Source organism: Onychostruthus taczanowskii, unplaced genomic scaffold, assembly GCF_017590055.1.
Source record: "Onychostruthus taczanowskii isolate IOZ18803 unplaced genomic scaffold, ASM1759005v1 scaffold72, whole genome shotgun sequence".
NCBI lineage: Eukaryota > Metazoa > Chordata > Aves > Passeriformes > Passeridae > Onychostruthus > Onychostruthus taczanowskii.
In genome coordinates this window covers 166,801-191,410 of record NW_024505008.1, presented here as the reverse complement: position 1 = coordinate 191,410, position 24,610 = coordinate 166,801, and the positions used below count along the sequence as shown (strand labels likewise).

General features: G+C 39.2%; 1 protein-coding gene across 2 annotated transcripts in view; it reads left to right on the top strand.

Annotated features, from left to right (window-relative positions):
• The first annotated feature begins 14,270 nt into the window (after positions 1-14,270).
• PTAR1 (protein prenyltransferase alpha subunit repeat containing 1) overlaps positions 14,271-24,610 on the top strand; it is a 35,574-nt gene continuing 25,234 nt past the window's right edge. For both annotated transcript variants that reach the window (XM_041422201.1, XM_041422200.1), the window contains exons 1-2: positions 14,271-14,365; positions 17,998-18,167. In XM_041422201.1, coding sequence (XP_041278135.1) covers positions 14,280-14,365; positions 17,998-18,167 — 256 coding nt within the window. In that variant the 5' untranslated portion in view covers positions 14,271-14,279. The remainder of the gene's footprint in view (positions 14,366-17,997; positions 18,168-24,610) is intronic.

Below are 24,610 nucleotides of genomic sequence, written 5' to 3'. Positions count from 1 at the left end.
AGGCAGGTAGTAACTTTCAGGTGTACCCGATCAGTTGTGCTCTTTTCTCCTGCTGCTCTATGTCGCTGCTGAGCAGAGTATGTAAGACCTGGCTCTTATTAATCTTTTTGTAAGAGAATAATTTACAGGAAAAAAAACATTAGCTGCTCTCCTGGTGTGTTTGATTTGTCACTGTTAACAGTAGTGTTTTGTTACTAGGATGCTCCCACAGAATTAGGTGCCTATCCTGTATTTGACATACACAATAGGCATGATGCAGACTCACCCTTACACTTGCACTTTCTCTTTTTCTATACTGTTTGCAAAACAGACTTTAACCAGCTTAAACATAACAAAATTATCAGAGAAGCAGGATATAGCCCTGAAAATGTAGTCTTTACCACAATACGAGTCTAATGCAAATGTAACAAAACAAGAATCATTTATGAAAGCAGGAAAGGCTTATTACATAAGCCTCCAAAATAGCCTCTGCAAAACCTAACATCTGAGTCCAGATGCAGCTTTGCTTCTAGGTCCAACACAGTTTTTGTTTTCTCCTGTTTTCTCCCTTTCCTGGATCCACCTCCAAATGGATCCAGGAAAGGAAAACAGAAACGTAAAACTCTTACTTGTAACTATGAGTTTATTTTCTAGGTATGCCTTGGGAAATACATGACAGTTCAAATTCCTTAGTTCCCTAAGATGGTAATTTCTTAAGAAACACCTGGAGGTATACAACAGTTCAATATTTCTCTGTGTTGGCTCACCTAGACTTATTTTTGTCTACAACTGGGTATTATAGAGCAATAGTTGCAAAGTATTTCTAAATGTTTTGTTGAGACTCCATGAATTTGTCAGCAGAAGCTATTTACACAGCTTAACTTGACCTCTTGATGATCTCTGAAAATTAATGGATAATTCAAACACTATCAGTTTTCCTTATTCACTAAAACTGCAAAAGAAGCATGCAAGTAAATAAAGATGCAGAAAAGGTGTTCCATCTATTATTGTGTGCATTGTAGGGTTTTTCTCCCCAGTAACAAATTATTTTAATAACTGGGCTAGATGTAAAACACAGAAAATACCATGTGAAAGTGATATGCCATACACAGATTTACTAAATATGACTACCAATGTGACTAATTCAACCATAAGAAATCCCAAACAAGTGAATAATTTTTAACTAAAATAATACATTTCAATACTTTTTTATTTTAAATATAAAGTGTTTAAAATTAAATGTTACACTGTGTTTTTCTAGGTTCATACACAATGGAAGCAAATATTTTATATATGCAATATTTGATGGTAACTGGACAGACAATATCTTGGGGGAAGAGCAATTTAAAATGTTCTACTTAAAGTGTTACACTGTTCTTGTGGAAACTTAAGCCGTGTTTGAAAAGCTCCAGTGACTTGACACAGTCACATTTAGAGCTCTCAAGGTTTCATGTGAGTGCATTGCTACATGGTGGCTTCATATACAAAGAACTGCAATGAAAACAAAAAGAAGAAATGAACATTTGGAGTGCTTTCATGTCTCCAGACATATATTCAAAAAATTAGGTTCTACCTTATTATTAATGGTAGAATAATTTATTTTCTTCGAGGTTTCAATTGCAGGGAAAGAAACCAAATAATGAATAGCACAATAATTTTCTTTATATGAAAATGCTCAATAAAACCTAAAATTTGTAACTCAGAATGGTCATTGATTGGGCCAGTGTCCCAAAACAAAACCTACAAATTGTAACTCAGAGTGGGCAGTTTCAGGGATGGGGGCTATACTTATTCTAATTCCGTATAATTTAGCTTAAGCCATCTGTGTATTAAAACCACTAAAAACACTGAGAAAATACCTTCCCAAAAAGTCCTGAGAACATTCCATTTGCTGGGGACCAGATGAGAATTATCTTACTGTTTATCACCTTGATTCAACATTCTCCATTTGATTCTGAGATGAGACAGTGGAAAAAAAAGGGCAAAATTATCTGGCTTTGGTAACACATCTGGTTTCATGATGTTATACTGACTACAGCTGTAAAGAAAAAACCCAACAAACCAAACACTGGAAAAAAGAAAGAAGAAAAATCAAGACTACATAATTTCAGAAAAATGCATTTTGAAAATTCTTTCCTAATAAGTCAAGAATTGTGGCTGCCTGTAGCTGAAGAAACATTACAAGATATGTTCTTGCTGGCCTTTACAGCTGGATGGGGTAATGCATACACCAGACTCAGGTATCCAGTTAGGCAATGATCCATTTAAGTAACAGCAACAGATTTTGTATTTTCTACAGTTTTCTGACATTTTCTAATGATCACGACATTCAAGTTTGACCACCTTCAAATTAACAAGAACAAGAAGTTTTGTCAACAGTCAAATAAGAACAACTGCTATGTCTGCAGATTCTCATTTAATAAGAAACATTTTTTCCCTGTTGGCTTCACTGAAATTACTTGTAAAACATTTGAAGACACTCTGTCAATATGTCAGAATAGTTTGAAGACATAGCTTTCAATACTCGTATCAGACATATATTCCTCAAATTTAACTTGGTGATCTAAATATAATATAAATGTCAAACAAATCTGAAATGGTTTTGGTGTTTAACTGTGATATGAACTTATTCAACTCCTCAGTTCATCTCCCTACCCTTGAAATTCTGTAAAGAGATTTACAAGAAAGGCTGAAAATCGATAAATGTGGACAGCTATAATGCTCATATGGGTCAGAGAAATGGGTGTAGTTACAGGAAGAGTGACTCTGGAATATTACTGAGGACAAGTTTTTACTCTTAATTAGAGTAAAACTCTTTGTTTTAGGTGGCACTAACACATATTGTCCACCATCTGTTTGTCCACCAGAGTGAACTGCTTTATCCAACAGTATGCAACAGCCTGCATGTTTTCAACTCTGCCAGCCATTTTAAAGTCCTGTATTTTAAATGCATTTCCAGAGATGACTGAAAACTGTCCTCCAACATTTTTCTACTGGAAAATTACAAAACGGGGGAACAAAGAAGCAAAACAAATCACACCTTTATATGTAAAATGCAGCACTACATCATTAGTCACTGCATGTACTAAGTCATCTCTGTCAAGAGTTGCACCAGAGCACCTGATGGCTTACATCCAGTTGTGGAGTTTGGCTATCCTCAGCTATATTTGCACTGATGATCAAAGGAGGAGAAAACCAAAAAAGGAGTAAAATACATACACAGTCTCTCCCTTTGCTAGCTACACTGTGTCCTCTAGCATCTGAGCTTTCATTTAAGCAGCCCTTCTACATTCCACCTATGCTTTTCTAGGATAAATATCTGGTGAAATCAGTTTGGAAGTCAACACCCTTTTACTGCTTTATTTCCATCCTGGAAGGCAAACTTGACCTACTGGCAATCAAGAGCAGAATAAAAAGCAATTCTGAACTACGTTGTGTTGAAGTTCCTTACAGTTTTCCCAAACATTTTTCTCTGCTATGAATATATTACACCATATAGATCTGTAATGTTGTTTACCTGAAATATAAAAAGTAAAATCATGAATATTTCAAAGCGACCTGGATGACAGCCTGAGAAAACAGCTACAGAGTGTAAAAAACATTCTGTCAGTTTCCTGAAAATCAATCACTATTAGTTTGAGATTCCAGACTTACTGCATTCCATCTGTTATGAAGAAATGTTTAAATAGTAAACAATTAATGATAGAAAGCTGATATGAATCAAACACTTTTGTAGGAATCTTTTAGAGATTCACAGTAGTTCTGCATTCAGGGAAGGTTGTTGCTGAAGACTTAATAGTACAAATCTGTCACAAAATATTGTTCTTCTTCCATTCCACAGCCAAAAAATGGCATAAAAATCTGCAAAGCAAATTAAGCAGTACCATCTTCAGCATGTATTATCTCATTTACTATTTAAATAATTTTTCAACAGTCCCTCCTCTCGGCTTCTCTATATATATAGAGAAAGCTTTTTATTTAACCATATTTGCATCTTATAGTGTTTTACATATTTTCAGGCCATATGCATTTTTTTCCTACATGCTCCCTCTATCAGCATGGCTTTAGATCAGGGACTAAAGGCCTGTGTTGACCAGGGGAAAATCCTAAAAATTGAGTCCTTCAAACATCAAATTGAAGGGCCTACTCCAGTTCATCATGCTACAAATTATTATTTCAGAGGTCCAGTTCAGAGTTCTGTATCACACATAGAGATAAATGCTAATTATGGTACCAGAAATAACACATTAAATCCTCATTCTATTACTGTGGACTTCTAGAAGTCTTAAATATAATTTCCTTACATTAGATAATGATAATAGGTTGAGAAAGGTGAGTTTGATAAGTAATGATTCAAGTCTGCAAGGAAGCAAAGAAAACCTCTCACAATTATCTTCTGGCACAGTGATACCAAATCTGGTGGGATTTTTATGGAAAATGCTGTAACATTTATTTCTAATTTTTTTTTATTTAATCACCTTTTCTGAAAAGATCTATACATTCTTCAAAAAGAATGCCAGAGCAAAAGGCTGATAGAAACTTCATGAGGTTCAACCAGACGTGCACAGTCCCGTGTGAATGAACAGCCCCTGGCACCAGGACATTCTGGAGACTGCCCAGCTTCACAGAAAGCACTTGGGGGTCCCCCAGACACCAAACTGACCATGGGCCAGCAGTCTGGCCTTGTGCCAAAAAAACCCACCAAGAGCATCCTGGGCTGCATGAGGAGCAGTGCTGCTGGTGGGGGGACAGAAGTGATCCTGCCCCTTTACTCAGCTCTGCTGATGCCACACCCGGCTGCTGGTCCAGTTCTGTGCTCCCCAGACACAAGAGACATGGACATACTGGAGAGAGTGCAGCAAGGGCTGCAGAGGTCATGAAGGGATCAGAGCACTGCTCCTTTGAGGAGAATCTGAGAGAGCTGGGGCTCTTCAGCCTGGAGCTTCAAGAAGGCTTAGGGGGATCTTACTAAGGTGAAGGGAGTGTAATCCTGAAGGAGTGCACACAGAGGAGGGAGTCAGACTCTTTCCAGACAAGCCCACTGACAGGGCTAGAGATGATGGGCACACACTGAAACACAGACAATTCCCTACAAACAACAGGAAACCCCTTTATCACTGTGAGCGTGACTCAGCATTGATGCTGAGTGCCCAGGGAGGCTCTGGAGTCAATATTCAGAAGTCATCTGGACATGGTCCTGGGCACCTGACTCTGATTGAGCAGGGGGTTGGACCAGATGGCAAACAGAGGTCTTGTCCAAGTTCAACCAACCTGTGATTCTTTACCACTGAGCAGCCAGCTGCCAGTCTGTGAGCTCAAAAATAAAAGTTTCTGTACTCAAGAAAGCATGGGGAGTTTATTTTATTACTTTCTGCAATGCTACAAAATAAATATTCCACTGGAAGGTTCCAGTGCAGCAGTACCACAACAGCCCCTAAAATACATTACATTACCCACCTCTCTGCCATTTGTTGCTCTTTTATTGCCTTCTCACACTAGAGTGGCTGCTGTGAGCTTACTGTTTCTAGGCCAGCCCTCCACAACCACATGTGGCTTTCTATTACACATTGTGCTCATCCTTTCTAATGACTCAGTGCAATAATATTCACTGAATTCCGTTGTTACTTTAAGTGAAGACCATCAGGGAAAGGGGCAGATTCAGGTCCACTCATTATGGGATTCATCACAGTTAACTAAGTATTCCCTTACAAACATACAGTTCCTAAACACTTGAGGACTTCAAATACCATCTTCATCACTGCTTCGTCCATGCAGAGAAAGCTGGAGTAATTTTTTTTTTTTTTTTTTTTTAAATACAGGACAGGGTATGGGCAATATGCAAACTACTGCATGTTTTTATGTTGTTTTGGTTTTAGGACTGGGGTTCAAACATCAATCCATCTTCCAAATCCACAGGTAGTACTCTAGACAGCATGAGTGTGTTTCAGCCCACAGCATTTCCTTGGCACAGCCACAGAGAGGGAATCCTTCCTTCCTTCCATCCATCCATCCATCCATCCATCCATCCACCCACGGATCCCGGCCGTCCCAGCTGGGCTCTGTCCCCAAAACACCAGGATAAGGTGTCACCGCGCCCCCTGCTGTCGCCGGCCGGGCTCCGGGACCCGCTCCCGTGCTGATCCTGTTAGTCGTTCCTGCCTTCCTATCCAATCATTTTCCAGCAGACACAGCCAGACTCAGGGAGTTAAAACAAAATATGTAAAGTGCAAGCAATTTTTATCATAAAAGCCTTCACATTTTTAATCCTTTTTTTTTTTTTTTTCTTCAGACTACATTAAAATATCGTTTATTACCTTCCCTGTCACATGGAAGCCTGGAGCGACTGCTGCTCAAAAGTAAGCACCGAGGAGTTACTCCAAAACCACAACCTCATAACACGGTTAAGCCCCTGTCCTAAAAGGTTGGAAAAATTAAGTTAAGTTCTAGTATAAATCAGTTTTCTACAACTGCAGTAATAACTGTTGTTCTAGCAGAACACAGCTACCTGTTTTCTTCCTTTTTTTGCATTTAGAAATGGCATTGTATTGCTGTGATTTAACACAAAAGGAATGCGGCACGTTAGAAATCCATGCACCATCTCTCTCTGTTCTGGACTTGAGAAACTTCTAATCTCTCCTTTCTGCAATGAGTGCTAAATGCTTTTTCTATGAGTCAGATAATTAAATCTGAAATGGGTCTTTGCCCTGCATGAGAAGTGAAGTCAAAAGAACCGTGACATTATTCCAATTAATGATGAAACAAAATAAAAGGGCTCCCCCACTACACTTTACCACCACTCACATATTCCTGCCACATTTTCCTAACATTCAGGAACAGGAAGGTGTTTCATAAGGAGTTTAGCCATGGAGAACCACAGTATTAATTGAATAAAATGACAGTAAGTATGTCAGATCAGTAAGTCTAAGTAAGAATAAAATAATTCCATAATTTTTTTGTTTGAACACTTGTCTTCTGTAAAGAATGACACTGTTGCTAAGGAGTGGTTTTAAGTATTGTTCCATATTTTAAGCAGACATTTACAGCATTGTTTTTTAATGTGTGGAAAGCTTTTCATGTTCAGTAGCAGTGCCTGTGTTTTATATTCATTACACATGTTCAGTACAACACAGAATCTGTCACTTTGGAAGCCTCTTGCACCAACTGCAGATTCACTAATATCCTTCATATTTACTACATTACTAATCTGTGTTACAGCTTTAACACTCAGATAAACATAAGCAAACCCAAACACAGTAAGTTACATGACATCAAAATGAAATACAGGTTAGGACAAGTGGGTGAACTTACTTTGCATCCATGGAAGTATTAATGGAACTGGGTTTGTGAAGACAAGCAGGGGGGTTAGGAGTCCTACACACACCTGACATAAAAGTCTAGTCTCTTCTTGATTCTATTCTAAAAATGCTCTTGAATCCTAGTTTTTCACAGAAAATACTTCAGAATGGTAGAAGACTGACACTTTTGAGTTATTGCACTTCAGACATATGAATGTTTCTAAAAATAATATCATTACATAACACATCTTTGTAGTCAACTGAATAAAAATGACAGCTAGTTTATCTAAAGATTTCTAGCAAAAATGTAAAATGCATAGGCGATAATGAATCAAAGCATGTTTTACTGTAGACTTAGGCTGCTGAACTGGTTTAGTTTCATTAATAAAAATGTGTCTATTACAACTGTACCATATTTCACGTGATACCTTAATTCACTGAACTTAGGAGATCCACCAAGTAACTCCGAAGAAAAAAGCCCAGAGATAGTCTTGAGGTGGTGTTGTCTTGGAAACTGCAGCCCAGCTGACTACAGTTCCTTGGAGAAAGATTTCTGTATGAATGGTTTTGTTTAGCATAACTGAATTCTATTTCTCTCCAGAAGAAGCAGAGAAATATGGCCAGCATAGAATGATACAGATCTGTTTCTCATTTTGCCTTAATGACATTCCTATGAGCTATCAGATCTGACCCAGAAAAGTCATACCTACTAGATTTGAAAAACCTTGTCTTCTGTATAAAAAAAAAAAAAAAAATTCACAGAGTGACTGTATCTTTAGTCTGTTATACAAAGAGGAAAAGCTACCTACTATAATTGAAGTGAATTTGCCTTCTCAACGGAAAATGCACATTTAAATGTTATGTTTGCTGAATAAACTAAATCTAAAGGACATGAGGATGCAGGTGTCATTAGTTAAAGCTACAAACAGACCTCACAGATGTGTGCACTTCAATTTCTGAGCTATAACAAATGAGGTGGCACAATTGCTTCTTCTGTACTTCTTTGTATCAAATACATTGAAAAGAACCTCATTTAAATCCTAGTCTTTTGAGATCAGCATCTTAGTGCCAAGACATGGCAAAGAGAAAGGTTAAAAAAAGTACAGGTCCTGTTTTTGGAAAGCCAGAGTGAGACATCCTCCAGTTTCAGGATAAAGGCTGAAAAACAGTATTATTTTTAATACCATTTTCCAACCCTCGCTGCTACCACCTTTAATTCATATACTGTTTGCAATTTTATCTCATCACTTGAGAGATGGCAAGTAAGATCTATGCCCCCTCTTCAAGGCAAAGAAACCTTCCTTCTGACACATTTTGTGCATTAAAGAATAAAAAAGGTCAAATTTGTTTTCTGATCAGTACACTAATACTAAAATAAATAGCAACAAAACTAGCTGAGATGTATGCAGCTGTAGCACATTTCCAGAATTATGATAACTCTTCTTCACCTACCTTAATGGGCACATAGTAGAGTTCCTTCCCAGCAGCCCTTTAAACCTTCTCTAGATCAACAACTGCCCTCTCCTATTAACCACCTTCAAAATATTTTATCTTAATAAGGTATATTCAGAATGCCAGTCATCAACAACTCCACAAAAATATCACTGAAAGATGAAAACTGTATGAGCAGCTGCAGATACTGAAACCATAAACATATTCCAGGATTCCCTTTATTTGCTTCCCAGACTTTATAAGAAAGATGATACTTCAACCTATGGCTTTACATGTATTTTGCCATCATCTTAACCAAAAATGTGATTTCATAATTTACAGAATGGGGGAACAACCAAGTGCCTGATTGTCTTTAGCAATCCATGTTATCATGTGAATAATAGGTGTAGCACCTTAAGCTACAGATACCAGGACTGAGTGTTGTAGGATCTGAAGGCTTCAGAGTTGTTATTCTCAGTAGTCTTCTGCTGATTATAAGTGTTTTTTCATAATCTATCTTGACTAACTCAATTGAGGTCCACATGCACTACCCTTAAACAAAATTGTTCTCTTTTATCAAGTCAATATATTTTTAAAAGTTTCAATCTCAGCCCTGGAAGAGGGAGGGAGTGAGGACTTAAAAATTCTGTTACTCCTTTATATTGCAGGACTGCTGTGAAGAAGAATTAGTTAGAATATGTAAATAAACATCAAAAGGAAATTAAGTGGTCACAAAATTTCATTCTCTACCACTCTTACTGTAAATAAAAAGCAATCCTTTCATTGATAAAATCAGTTCTCTTATATGTGAGGAACAACTCTTGAGACTGAACTTTGTCCTTCAATGGAAAATGAGAAAGCATTCTCAAAAGTAGTCTGAGGTGGCAATTAGCAGTAAGCACAAACATTGAAGATATTCTAAACTCAACACAAAATATGCTCACTTACAAAAGCAATCATCCCACACTCAGCAACAATAGGAAGGAAAATGAAATAGTCGAATTTATTACTTCTCTGAATCTCTCCTTGATGATTGTAAGTAAAATCACTGAAACTACATTTATATAGGGCAAGAATTTCAACATGGGTTTGCTGATATGGAAATTGTAAAGAAATCTCAACACTGTCTTAACTAACATTGGATGGGCAATGTGCATCTAGCATTACAACCAGTTATTTTTCCTTTCAGAGAGATTTTAATAAAATTAAAATAAATTACTTCTTTAATGGGAAAAAAGAGGAAAAATTAGGTGTCTGACTTAAAATAATTCATTATGCATAATTTGCTGATTTGAGTGCATATGACCAACAATTGCTGCTTAAAACCCATCTCACTCTTCAGGCTGTGTAGGTGTACTCAAACCACTTGATATTATACATAGAAAAGTAGTGCTGGAACTTCTCCCAGTCACATGCAGGTCTTATGGAAAATTAATACACAGTTTTTTTCTAAGAAAAATTTTGACATTAGTTAACAACATGTTGGGAACATGTCCATAATATTAAAAAATTATTTCTTAAAAAAGTAGAATTTTTATTAATTGAACATATTTTTCATTCAAGACAATGAGGAATTCAGTGTCTGTGAGATTATTTCTTCTTGGCACCTCAACTGCATTTTCTTTCTAAATAAGAAGTGAAAAATTCGGACAAACACATACGAACAAGTGACGTCTATTGTACCCAAAGCGTAAAGCATATGAAGTATTTCTCAGAAATGTTTTATTTTTTTAAAAAAATCAGCATATTTTAGAGTGAGGTTTGCTTCCATACCTTTTATCTTTCATCCATTGGAGGACCATGTTTGCACTGTCTGTCAATGTTGCTGTTTCCACAAGCCCACTGATGCTTATTGACCACAAAATGAACAAAGCCACACCACACTCCCTACACCGGTAACCAACCTTTATCCTAAAATATAATTTCTTGCAGTAAAACAATTACATTAGGATAATAAATTTTGATGCAATAACAACATCCAATGAATTTTTCACATGAACCTTGGAGCTTCCTTGGAGCAAAGCCAGAAGTACCTGACCGTGTAAGAACACTGTTGCAACAGAGCTGCAGGACAAGTGCCCAGAGGAGCCAGCTCTCCCTACCCTGGTGAGGCCACACCTCAAGTCCTGGGCTCCTCAGTTCAGGAAGGACATTGAGGGACTGGAGTGTGTCCAGAGAAGGGCAGTGGAGCTGGGAAAGGGTGTGGTACATGAGGAGCAGCTGAGGGAGCTGGGGGAGTTTAGGCTGGAGAAAAGGAGGCTGAAGGGGACACCTTATTGCTCTCTACAACTGCCTGAAAGCAGAGTGTAGCCAGGCAGGGGGTTGGCAACTGGATGAGAAGAAATGGCCTTAAAGTTGCACCCCAGAGAAGATCAGGCTGGATACCAGGAAGAATTTCTTCACTGGAGTAATGCTGAAACGTTGGAATGGGCTTCCCAGGAAGGTGATGGAGTCATCATTCCTGGAGGAATTCAAGAAATTACTCCTCCAGGAGATTGCACTTAGTGCTATGTTTTATTTGATGTGGTGATGTTTGGTCAGAGATTGGACTCAGTGACTTTGAACATCTTTTCTAACCACAAAGATTCCATAACTCTGAGCCAATGTTGTGCGTTTAACCAAATATCGCATTAAACAATGACTGAACAGCAGCCACACCACCTACTACTTACTGCATGACAAATAATTGGTTTGTCTACACAGTTTCAGACCTTTCTAGATCATCCCTCATTGTAGACATCAAATGCTGGGCAAGGCAATCTGTCCTCTTGAGAGGTAACCCTGAGAAGCATCCCTGCCCGAGGGACCTCAGTGGGTTCTGGTGAGTGCAGACCCTTGTGGTGAGAGGTGACAGCCTTGCAGTCAAACACCCCTTCGGTGTGTGTGCAGGTGTGGAAGTGTAGCAATGCTTCATTCCACCCACTTCCAGACCACACAAGGTACTGTGCTTCTGGCTCAGGGCATTAATCCCCAAAAAGATGTGACTTCCCACAAGCTGGCAGGGTTTGCGCATCAGGGCTGATTTCAGCCAGGCCTGTTTGTCAGCACGGCCTGAATCAAAGTACTGCTAGCTCAGTCACCATGGGTGCACCTCTCTCAAACAGCAACACCTTTCTGCTCGCTAACCCGAGAAGCAAACATGTGCACAAGTATAAAACTACACACACCCACCACGTCCTCTGATGTGAAAGAGCTATCACCGAAAAATCTGAAGACTCATGCTTTTCATTACATGAAAAAATGCACTGCAGCCTCCTGCATTTGTACCACGGCTGTCAAAATTTCAAACAACCTTTGTAATAAATAGAAAAGCAGGGATAGTGACGATGCACTTTCACTCGTGTTGGAATGCAATGTGACATTTGGCCATGGGAAATCACTAAGACTGATGTGCCCATTTCCCCATGCACTTGTTTCCACCCCCATAAAGGAGAGAGAACCAGTACCAGCTAGTACTAAAGAATACTGAAATCACAAAAAAAACCCCCAAAAAACTGAAATCAATCACGTTGAACTCAGCTGGACTTGTCCATAAAGCTCTAACAAATTAGCATGGTTGGGGGGCACAGAAACAAGCCAAGATTATTACATGTTTTGAGAAGGTGGCCAAGAACAAATAAACAATTAAAATTCAGACCTGGTGAATTGGATCTAAATTGCAATATTCTAACCTTTTAGGCTTTTATTAAGGCAATTTTAATGCACTAGGAGTTTGTTATGTCACTTTAGATCGTTAGTAGGATATATTATTCTGTGCCCCTGAGAGAAGTCTTCAAGCAAATAGTTTCCAATACTTTTGAGACTGCCCTAGATGACACAGGAATGGATTACTCAGGGAAATTTATTTTCTGTGTGCAACAGAGAGATAGTTCCTTACTATTTAACTACAGTGTATTTTTTACAGTTTATGCCCTATGTGAAATGCAATGAAAGAATGTTTTCTGAAATAAATTATTATCATTTCCCCAAAATGCAAGTCAGCATTCTTGGCTGACGATTCAACAATCACTCTCAAAAGCTGCTATAAAGTATCATGTGCAATATTAACACCAATGCCCACATTACAAGCTTTGACAATGTATATAATTGCTAAGATGTACAATTTAAACAAATTTTATTATGACATTTAAATAAGAATACCAATTTAATATTCAGTTCTCTTCAAAAGGCATGCATGAAGTCATAGACAGTATATTGTCAGTTGATTACACAGCCCTAAATAACTACTTTTGCAACTTTTAAGTATATTAGTAGTTTTGCATCAATTTTCAGTACTTTAAGACTTTACTTATTTCAAGACTTTACTTTACTTTTTACTTTAACTTTGCATTGTTATAGTTGATTTTCACTTGTACCCAATACTAAAACCAAAAAACACCAAAAGCCCAACTCATCACAAGCACAAAAATTAGACTTTTAATCCGCACAGTATTTTTATCATGATTTGATGAAATGAAGCAACATTAGAAACAATGAAACATTAAATGAAACAACATTTGAAAGTTGTTTCATTCCGGTCTAATTCACCAAAACCTCTTAACAGAATTACAGCAACATAAACCCAACCCAAACCAACTTCATAGCTAGAACTATTTCAGTCAATGTATTCCCAGACTGAACTTCAATTTGCTGCTTTTCACAAATGTGATTCAAACCCGTACATAAACAAATTGCACGGACAAAGTGAGAAAGCAGTTAGTCAGAAAAGATATGCTGTCCATTACATAACATTAACTTAGTCCTGTCCAGTCAGGCAAATAGGCGTAAATTAAAAATTCAGGGTTATGCTGAACTCAGAAACCTAAGCTATTTAAAAAAAAATAGCTTGTATTTTTCAGCTAAAAATATCTCCCATTATTTGCCAAGTGTTTCAACACCTTTCCTCATATTTGTATTTTTGCTTATTTCATATCCAGAATGTATCAGTTTGCTTCAACAATTTTGACACCACACATCATAAAAACAGTGTCTATACCTTCTATGAACTGAACGAAATCCTGAACTGCACAGACATGTACCACAATTCCCTGAAGCCAGCATTATTTAGTCTAAATTCTTCCACTTAATATATGGGCTATTAAGAAGGCCCCATAAAATGTCCCACAGGCCATTTTATTATTTTTTAAATTATTATTATTTTTAAGAAGAATCTATGAAAGGGTATACTACGCCTCTTGTGGGAGGGGGAAAGGCAACGATGAAGCAGATGATGATGACATTGCAAGCTTTCAAATTAGAGACAAATCTACGCACGGTTAATGCTTTGTAAAAACATCAATTTCTAGCGACAAGCAAATACATAAGTTACATTCCAGCATTACAATCGCCTCTTCCCATTCCGCCTTGAAGACAAGCGCTCCCATGTCTTCTGGCAGTCACGAGAAGCTATACACGCAATGCTTATCTTTTAAAGCTACGCGGCCTAGCGCGACTCCTGACAAAACAAGCGCACGGAGCGATAAATCCGCCTCTGAAGGACCGGGCGCCGCTCCCGCGCGTCCCCGCCGGCCGCGCCCCGGCACCGCCCCGCTCCCGCGCTGCCCCGGAAGCGCTCCCGCCGCCGCCTGCGGGAACATGGCCGAGTCGCCGGAGGAGGTGGCGGTGCTGGTGCAGCGGGTCGTGAAGGACATCCGCAACGCCTTCCAGCGGAACCCACACATGTGAGTGCGGCCGTGGCCGGGCGGCGCTGAGGGCGCGCTGCCCGCGCTCCGGCGCGTACGCGCTCTTCAGGCGCCGGCGGGCGGGGTGCGGGTCCCGGCGGGGCCGGCCGGGGCTGGGGCCGGGCCCGGGCCCAAGGTCACGCTGTGAGCTGCCGCGGGGACCAGCCGGGTCTCCTCCGAGCGGGAGGGGCGGCTCCGGGCGGCTGCGGTGGCACCTGTGCCTGCGTGGGGCAGGGCGCTGTGTCCCTGTCCTCGGTGCTCTCGTGCCGCTCCAGCTTCTCCCGGCTCGCTCCGGGAGCCCGAGCCCTGGAGACCCATGCGGCCTCGTCCGCAGCCCGGCGGCCGCAAGCGCCCCGCCGGTGAAATGCACCGCGTCCTGGAAACCAGCGAGGGCTCCGCGGTCTGGAAGCGATAGATATATTTTGCAATAAAAGTTCTAATGACCTCTCTCTGAACTCGATGTTTGGCAGTGTTAAACTCATCGCGCGGTCGGCATGGGGCTGAACCTGCCCGCGAGTGGGCCTGGAACGGAGCTCTGGCGCTGGTGGGAGCAAAGCTTAGGATAGAAGCCTCCTGAATTGCACCTTTGCACAACACAGAGCAGTGTGGTGAATGCCACCTTCGAATCCATATCTGTTGGTAGAAGTGCTTTTCATTGTGTGTGGTTTTGAGGAAGACAGATTGACTATGAAAATGCAAACCGCAGTAATTGTTATCTTGTGAGAATCAGACTTATCCAGCAATCTGGGGGGCAGATGGTTTGTTTTATTTTTTAGTGTTGTTGACCAGCCTTGAGACCCTGTTTTAAGTAGCTCCCATACTTCTCTTTCCCAGAATGTATTTCCCCAGCCTTTAAGACACAAACTAGGGAAGTATCTTTCAACCTATTTGCAAGTTCCATGTTGGTTACAGCAAATAAGGTAGCATATAAGTAATAACAACTTCCTAATTTAAGTGAGGTGTATTTGTGTCAGCTGGAAACTCTGCAGTCTCTGAGGTAGTGGCCTATTAATCTGTTCCAGAAAGTGATAAGCTAAACAATTGCATAGGAAAATTTTATGTCACCTAATTTATCCCTTTGCTTGACAAGAGAAGATTACAGCAAATACCCTCATGTTTCTCTAAATGTAGTAAGCAATTTGGGTGGGCGGCCAGGTTTTAAAATGCAGCATATGGATGCTGTTTAAAAAAAGGCTGCGTTTTGCCTTGAAGCTTCATTTTTAGGTTGTGAAGCATAATGTGCTGTAAACGGCCAGTATTTATGAATGAATGTTCTGATTTTTTTCATAGTTCCCACTCTTCTGCCAGGATGCTTTATTGGTAGCAAACTTGGAGATGATGTTTTTGAAGAATTTGCTGCTATTGCAATTTCCTTTCATAGATGAAAAGATGAAAGTAGGTTGCAAGGGTGTGTGTGCTGAGACTGATGCACTGAGACATGCTTCAAGTGAAGAAGCACAAGCTGCTGCTACTTTATCCCTTGAAGCAGAAAAAGTGACAGTCTTGTCTGCTAGATTTCTGAAGTGGTTGAAACTACTTGAAATGGGACTCTTCAGGCCAGTGTAGGCTGTGGGCCCTTTGCCGTGCTGCCTCTGCCTCAGGAGTACCAGGCTGTAGCTGTGCTGGCCAGGTCTTTTTGTGTATCTGCATCTTGTCTTCTGCTGCTGGCCAGCTGCAGTTCCTGACAGGTGGTATCCTCAATTCAACGTGTTACAGATCCAGGTTTGAATTATTTCACATGGGAACTGCCTAGCTTCACTGAAAATAAGGAATCTGCTACATGCATGATGTTCCTGTTCACTTAACATACTTTTGTCCCATACTCACCTCTTTTCCAGCATTTATTGACCCTTGTCAAAGGCTGCTTGTACACCTACCCATTTGTCAGCTTTGTGCAAACTGTACCTGTCTGTCACTGTGGCATGTTCAAGGCAGTATTGTGAAACTTAGCTCACCCAAGTCAGACTTCTTGCATTTGGTAATAAGTCAAGGTGTGGATGTTTGTTTTGGGGTGGTTTTTTTTTTTGTCCCTGCTGTTTACCTTTGGCATATTGTTTGTGAGTTACAGCTGGTAAGTTCTTATGGTAATTCACAGAGTTAATTAGCCAAGCAGGGCCTGACTGCATCTTCGTTGCTTTTGGAGACTTTCGTGTCCCTGTATGCAAACCCAGGCAATGTTTTGCCAAGGACTGGGTTTAGCATTCATAAAAGAAAGATCCAGGGATATGTACCAACTTCAGGCTATTAAGATACTGTGTTCAAAGAAGCAGACGGGAATGTCATTTTAGGTTTAATCTTGCTTCTTGAAGAGCTTAGCTTGTGTTAAATAGAGCAGTACAGATAAGGATCTTGGTTTGATACCCATTTCTTGCTTTTAGTGGGGTAGAAGAATGCTTTTTTTCTTCCCACTCTGCTCAGCTGACTGGGGAAGCAAAAGGGACCTGAGTGTGTTTGGAGACAGAGCCACGTGATTTGCAAGTGTTTTACCTTGAGTTCACCTTTCCTGTGTTTTTTTGCGGCTTGTGATATATGTTGTGATGTATGGAAGATCAAATCTGTTTTCTGAATAAGCAAATACATTCTTAAACAAGCATGCTGTTTCACTTTTGATTCCCTCAGTAATAGTCCAATGAGGACACAGAACTAAATCACCACCATCAGAGTACCCGGTAATAAATTTTATTTAAGATAATTGAGTTGAGGTTTAGGAGCTGACACTCGCTGTGTATCTGTAAATCTTGTATTAAGAAGACTTAAGATGGAGAATTTGTTTTCTGAGATCACAAGAAATCGTTTTTATCCTGCGTGAGATCTGAGGATTTCCCTCTTTAGCAACAATTTTTTCTATTGAAAGTGAGTTGGTGGAGAAATGATGCATAATCAAAATAAAATAATGTTGCTTTATGTCTAAACAAGTGCGAATCCTTGATGGGCTGTGTTTATTTCTAAGAAGCTGCCAAAGCTGCTATTCAGCATGGTAGAAAAACCTGACAAAAAGCAAAATATGGTATGGCTCATTGAAACTGAACAGTTGAGTCGCTTCTGCTTTGTTTGCTGGTACAAATGCTCGTGTTTGTCACTGTTGTTTTAAAGGTTACTTTTCTCGTACAGAGTTGTCATCTAATCAGTCTGGCCTCTGTGTATCAAATCTTCCTCCTGTTGATGATACTGCCTTGCACAGGACAATGAAAAATGGGACATGTGGAAGTGAGCATATTCTTCTGTGTGATCCTTAGTGTCAGAGCACCTGGTTGCACTGCTGCAGGGCACACCTGGGTAGCGTTTGGTCTGTCAGGTGCCTGTACTAGTTAGCATGTTCTTTTTCTCTTGCTGAAGCAGCAGTTTCATCTCTGTCACATATTTATTACAAAACCAGGGGTGCTTGTCTTCATTCAGCTGAGTTAAACTGCTTACATGATAGTCTAAAACAGAAAAAATGGGGCCTTCAACATTTAGGATCTTTGCGAAAATCAAATAAAACTATTCAGATTACAGATTTCAGCAAGGACGAGGAAAAAAGATGATAGAATGTTTGGTTGGGAAGCCTTGCCAACCATTGCATTTCTGTATTGAGAAAAATAATTGTCACCTACTGGAAGTAAGCTTAATTATATTTCTCTCTGTTTTTTAAGAGATGAAATTGGATTAATACCCTGCCCTGAAGCCAGATATAACCGGAGCCCTATTGTCCTGGTAGAAAACAAGCTTGGTGTGGAGAGCTGGTGTGTGAAGTTTCTTTTGCCATATGTCCACAGTAAACTTCTCCTCTACAGACAGAGAAAACAGTGGCTGAGCAAGGATGGTAAGTTCTGAGTTGGAGAAGAGTATATATGTGATCTTCAGTGCACATTTTTTATTTATCGGAAAATTTAGTTTGGAAAAGAGCTTTAATATCTGAATCCACCCATAAACCTGACACCGCCAAGTCCAGTATTAAACCATGTTCCTAAGTGCTGTGTTTACATGTCTTCCAAAAATACCTCTAGGGATGGTGACTCTACCACTTCCTGGACAGCCTGTTTCAATTTTGACAACGCCTTCAGTGAGGAAACTTTTCCTCGTATCCAACCTAGACCTCTCGTGGTGCAGTCTGAGACCATTTTCTCTCATCCTGTTGTTTGTTACCTGTGAAGAGAGGCTGATACTATGTGGCTACAATCTCCTTTTACATAGTTTTAGAGAACAGTAATGTTCTCCCAAGCCCCTTTTTCTCCAGGCTAAACACCTCCAGCTCCCTCAGCTCCTCTTTAGAGGACTTGTGCTCCATTTGCCCTTCTCTGGACTCACTCCAGCACCTTGATGTCTCAGTGAGTACATGGTCACTGATGTGATCCTGCTGGCCACACTGTTATGATCCAAGCCAGGATGCCCTTGGCCTTCTTGGCTACCTGAGGACATTGCTGGCTCATGTTCAGCTGGTACTGGCCAGCAACCCTGGGTCCTTTTCCACCAAGTATCTTTCCCGCGAGCCTGTGGTGTTGCATGGCATTGTTGTGACCCAGGGGCAGGACCAGTCAGAACCTCATACAAGTGGCCTTGGCTCATTGATCCAGCTTGTCCAGATCCCTCTGCAGAGCCTTTCTACCCTCCGTAGGTCACTCCCACCCACAGTGGTGTAATCCCCAGACTGACTGAGGGTGCACTCAATGCCCTTGCCTGGGTCATTTACCCTTCCTAATGCCAGTTCAGCCTGTTGTGGAAAAAATGGTGGTTACTGAGGAGAGCAAGCTTTGGACTGTGCATCTTAACATAGACAAGTAATTTGAAAATAAAATTTCTTTCTCTCTTGCCCAAACTAGAAAGGTCAGAGACAGACAGCTTCAGTGAGATATTTGAGGAAGTGATGTTAGTTGATACAAAAGGAATTTTCTCCTGTTTTCCTGAGTCAAAAGGAAAATGAAGTGACATATATATGTACTGTAAGAAATGAGTGCAGTGTGTTTCAAATGCAGAGGTACCAGAAATCATTAGTCTCTACAGCTTGGTAATTGTGAAGTTTTATTTCCTTTCTCATATCTTTGTTTTGTTTTGGTTTTTAGTTTAACTTGCATGAAAAATTCTTTTGTATATGTTCTTTAAAAAAATTAAAAATAAAGAATTATGAACAGGTGTGACATAGGAGGTACTTGATGGCTTATGCAGTGTCCTGATTAGAGTAAGAATGGAAAAGAATAACTAGTTTATGACACAAGTTTTTTGTTTATTGCTGCAGTACCTTCTAAGTAGGAGTTGGAATAAAGAATGTTCTTATACTGGGCTTCTCAGTGTCTTATTTCTGGTGATTTTTTTTTTCTTTTAGAGACTTCTTTCTAGTATCTTTTACCTGCTATGGTATTTTTCATATCCCTCAGAAGGAGGGATTTCTGTTCTGTTGAAGAGCACTCTGTGACCACTCACAGAGTTCAGATCTGTAGTATCTCACATTCAACTGTGTTTCGGTTGTGGACTGTTACCATATTTTAATTTTTTTCTGTTTACTTTTAACTAACCTGTCCATAAAGCACTGACTGTGCCCATTTTGCTTCAACATGTGTGGGATTGTCTTCCCCTCCTGAAGCATACCAAACAGACACCATTTTTTCTGTTGTGTTGATTGCAGCTATAGCAAAGCCAATCTCCCTGGCTGATTTATGAAATAGAGAGTTAAAGAATTATTTTTAAGTAGCAGGATGATAGCACACATCTGGTGCATACTGTAGCACCTAGTCATAACTAACACGGTGTACTTCTCGGTGTTACTGCTAGGTAAGTTTTTGGAGTAGGTCTGTGTAGATCAGGAGATGTGTGGCCAGTAGCATTTCTCCTTTGATATCTACTTTTCTTCAGTGTTTTATTGCTGTATTCTGTTTCACTTTGTGGGTGAAGCCATCTGTGCACTGATGTTCATTAAAGTGCAGTGTGTGGCACGGTCAGGTGGTGTTGGTCAGGTCTGTAAATGTGCACTTGAGCTTCTTTTGCCTTCTGAGATGATATGGAGAAAGAAGATTGAGGTCTTTAGTGGATCTTGGAGTGGTAGCATTCTTAAGGGAGAGAGTATTGCCTGCTTTTGTCTGCCTGATGGTGGGGTCTAGATTTGCTAAACGTGCTTTGATTTCTTATTACAAAAGTATAGATGTATAATGCAAGCAGGTCGGAAAGAGTAGCATGAAATGGCAGACAAGGCAGATCATGACGAGGAGGAACCCATTCTCCTGGCAACAGAGAGTCTTCCAGTGCTAGCTGTACACCTTGAGTCATGTTAGAGTAACAGTGCACTGGCTTGATCCTTAGAATTAATTACCCTTCAAAAAAGTAGCTTAAAGAAGTCGAAGTGTTTTCATGTGTTCCTGGGTATGACTGACTCATTAATTGTATTTTATTTTTGTCTGACAGACTGTGTGCGTTTGTGTCATTGTGTTTCCCATACTCCTCCTAGAGGGTTGATGTCATGTCATTATGTGGACTTTATAAATTTTACATTGCCCTTTATTTTTTTATTTTTACATAATTTATTTTCTTGAATGTTTTTTCTCATTACAGACATCTTTAAAAGACTCTTCCTAGGGGATGTGTATTGCTAACATAAGTAACTTCCATTTCCTCTTGGTCTTTGTGGTTTATGGTTGGATCTATTAAGACCAGGATGGTTTTGATCACTGCCACCAACCAGCTGCTGATTTATTCAGTTCTCTTAGAGGCTGGTGATTGTGACATTCCAAATTTGAAATTTGTAATGCAGATGATTGCAAAATTCAATAAACTGAGCTTTAATACAGGGAATGTAATTAATGTTGACTGACACATAACTAAATACAAACTTTAACATTTTAAAAGTTGAACCTACTAGCACAGGCAATCTTTGCAACACCAGTGGTTCTCATTGCGGTGCTTTTGGAGGTCATATGTAGGAGTTTGTGATGTATATTGTTATTTTGCTACTGATCTTTAGCAGGGAGACTTCATTTTGGTCTCAAGTGTTATTGTAATGTCTAAACATTGACATTTCCACACAGAGAAAAACTTCTTGGTTCAAGCCAAACTACAAACATTGAGATCTGTGTCATGTTTTTGGGTGTCTGAAGACAGCTGGTAGCGATTACCTGTGTGCTAGCACCCTGCTCCAGTCACACCAGTGCAGGTGCTTTGCTGTGATGCTGTCACACCTGTGCCACAGGGATGGTGTCTGCAGGCTTCCGTGTCTCTCATAGGTAAAACCTTGCACAACCCTTCCTCTCAAAATGCAGCTCAGAAAACTCTGTCAGTGAATATTGCAGTAGCATGTATTTTAAACTAGTGCCTGCAATTTGTTTTGAAAATGAAACTCGATTCTGTTTTGTCTCTTCATTTACAAAAGCCACTTTCAAATGTATGAGAAGAGGTCCTAAAGCATTTTCATGTCTGCTGAGGTTTTCTGTAACCACTGTAGAACACAGTCAGATCCTTCATGTTAAAACCCAATTTGTAGGGGAGTTTAGTATGTTTTACCATAACTGAGTTTCACATTCACCTCAGAAGGTTTGAGCAGAAACTGAACTGCAGTGGTGGAGAGAATTAAGGCAGAAGTCTTTCCCAGGTGGGCTTAGAGACTCGTCTCTGAAGTGTCATAAGTATGTATATTCTATCAAGAGATGTTATGGTTTTCTCTTAAGTATTCTCAAGGATTTCACTCCAGATTGCTCTTCTAGATGAAAGTGCATGGCTGGAATCAGGTTGTTTTATTTTGCATCTAGTAAAGAAATAGACTTGTTTATTACTTCTTCAGAACTCAATTGTGTGTTCTGTTCAAGCTTGTTATAATCAGTGATTGCAGGTGTAGTCTCTACTCACCTCTTCTGTTTTGAGTCACTGTAGGCCATTTAAAATAGAGCAGAGGAGAACAACAGGGTGCTGATTCAAGTATCTGCTTTCAGATGTGGTGTCTGGTATTTTTTCTGACAGGATCCTGGGAGAAAGAGGTGCTTTATAGTCATTCATTGATAGGTTAGTGACACAGATATTTAGTTAGTTTCTTTTGGATACTTGGAATCCAGAATCACGACTGCTCCCCCTGCTATTATTTGAGTTTAGAAATATAAATTTTACAATATGTTTTCATCCTTTCTCCACTATTTTTTAAATTTATGCATGTGTATTATTTATGTTATGTCAAGATGGGTTTCTGAAATTGTTACAAACTACTCACAGAATATCTAAAAAACTGGATACAGCCATATTTAAAGGTGTGCTAAAATCATATTTTTATTTGTCCTTTTGCAGTTAGGGAGATTATAATATGTAAAAGGATGTGTTCAATGTGAGCACCTATAATGCAACAGTTTGCCTGAAACGTATCTAGTAGAAAGTAATTTTCAATTGTAAATAAAAGATGTTGGGTTTTGTTACGACACAGGGTGGATAGTTGGGAAGTACTATCATTGTACGCCAGATCTGTCATAAGACTTCCTAATAAATACTGGCTCAGAGGTTAAGAAATCGTGCCATTTTTCTATTGAGAAGTGGCTTAGAGGTTACTAAATTGTGTCATTTTGCATCTCTGGCTCAGAATCAACACTTCATAAATCTTCATCTGTTAATTACATTAAAGAATATTGACATGAAAGAACTGGGTTCCACTTGGAGATTTTCCTTTTATCTGCATCTTTCCTTTGATAATATTCAGGATGAAGTGAACCTCTGTGATGGGAAAATGGGCAGAATGCAAACAAGTTCTGTTTAAGTTGGACTTGATCGGGTGCTGTTAACAGACCTTCGAGATTACCAGAATGGTCATATTAACTAGAAATCATGACTAAACAAGCAGTGTTGTTCTAAGTAGACTTTGAAAGACCTTTCTGAGAAGTATTGAAAAAACTGAAATAGGCTATAATAAACTTTTGTTTGATGTGCATATAACATGTGCAGTGGTAGTACCTAATAGTTGCTAAAACCATTGTTGAAGGTAAAATAGAAAATGTACATAAGACAATCACAGCTCACAATTTTAACTATACTTCCTTATAAAAAAACTGATTTCTGAATGTAAAATTGAAACAGTAGCCACAAAACACTTAGCAGATGTTTAATTTTATGTATGTATGATTTTGTGTATGTGAGTAATCCTGGTTATTTGAATTGGGATAGTCAGCTGCATAAAATTAAAATGTATATTCAAATACTTTGGTGGTTCAGGAATTGGGTAAACAAAGAAATAATATTTGTACATTCAGGCAGCAAATTAGGAAGAAGCTTTGTGCATATGAAAAATATTTATTCCTTGGCAGCAAAGAGATGTTTATCTTGTGAAAACAGAAAGTTAAGTTCATTCCGTGAGACACTTTTCAAAACATTACAGCTTAGTGCAAAGTCAGCAGTACACCAAAGAATTCCCCACCATGCCCCCCATCATCTCTTGCATTATATGGTGGCTTAGCATGTTCCTCATAAGGAAGACCATAATGGAAAACACAAAATTTCTTTGTTGGACATAAATGATCAATCAGACACAGAGTTTTCACTTAAGTATTGACTCTTGTTTCAAAGATACATGAAGCCAAGTCCCTTTGCACTTTGAATTAATTTATGTGTCATTACTGTGGAATTTCTTAACAGTTCATTTTGCAGTCATATTGACTGCACTAACCAGAGATCTCTTTCCATGAGATACCATTCTTTTCTTTTCCTTCAAGGAATGAAGTACCTCTTATTTGCTGGAAATCACCTGATGTACGATCTAGTTAGTATGTTAAATTCAGGGTGATTAGGAGAGAATGTAGCCAAATTTAATTTACAGTAAAAGGTTGTATAGTCACATTCAGTTTTTATGACATACTAAAAAATAAATGTAATACATAAATCTAAAGTATACAGTGCTTAAATGCAGGGATGCAAGCAAATGTTTTGGTTTTTGCTTTGGGTTTTTTATTGAATTAGTCTTAAACTTCAGTCTGAGGCGCTTCACAATGTATTGGAATTGTTTTCTATATGGTTTGATATGTAGTTCTTTTCTAATCCCCATTTGTAGCTGTGGTGTTTCATTTTTTAGCTACAGGTTTTTTTATAGTGTGTGTATTTTTTGAAACAGTATGATATATGGCAGCCATCTGCAGCTCAGACTTGTTCTAAAATAGTAGGATATATTTTTACTTCTCTGTAGTATTTAAAACTCTTTGGATTTTCTTTGAAGAATTCTCTGCTACTCTTATATAGTGTGTGTGGTTAAAATCACTGAATTCTCAAGGATTTTATATTATGATTTTTCCTTGCTCAGGGCATACTCAGTTCATTATT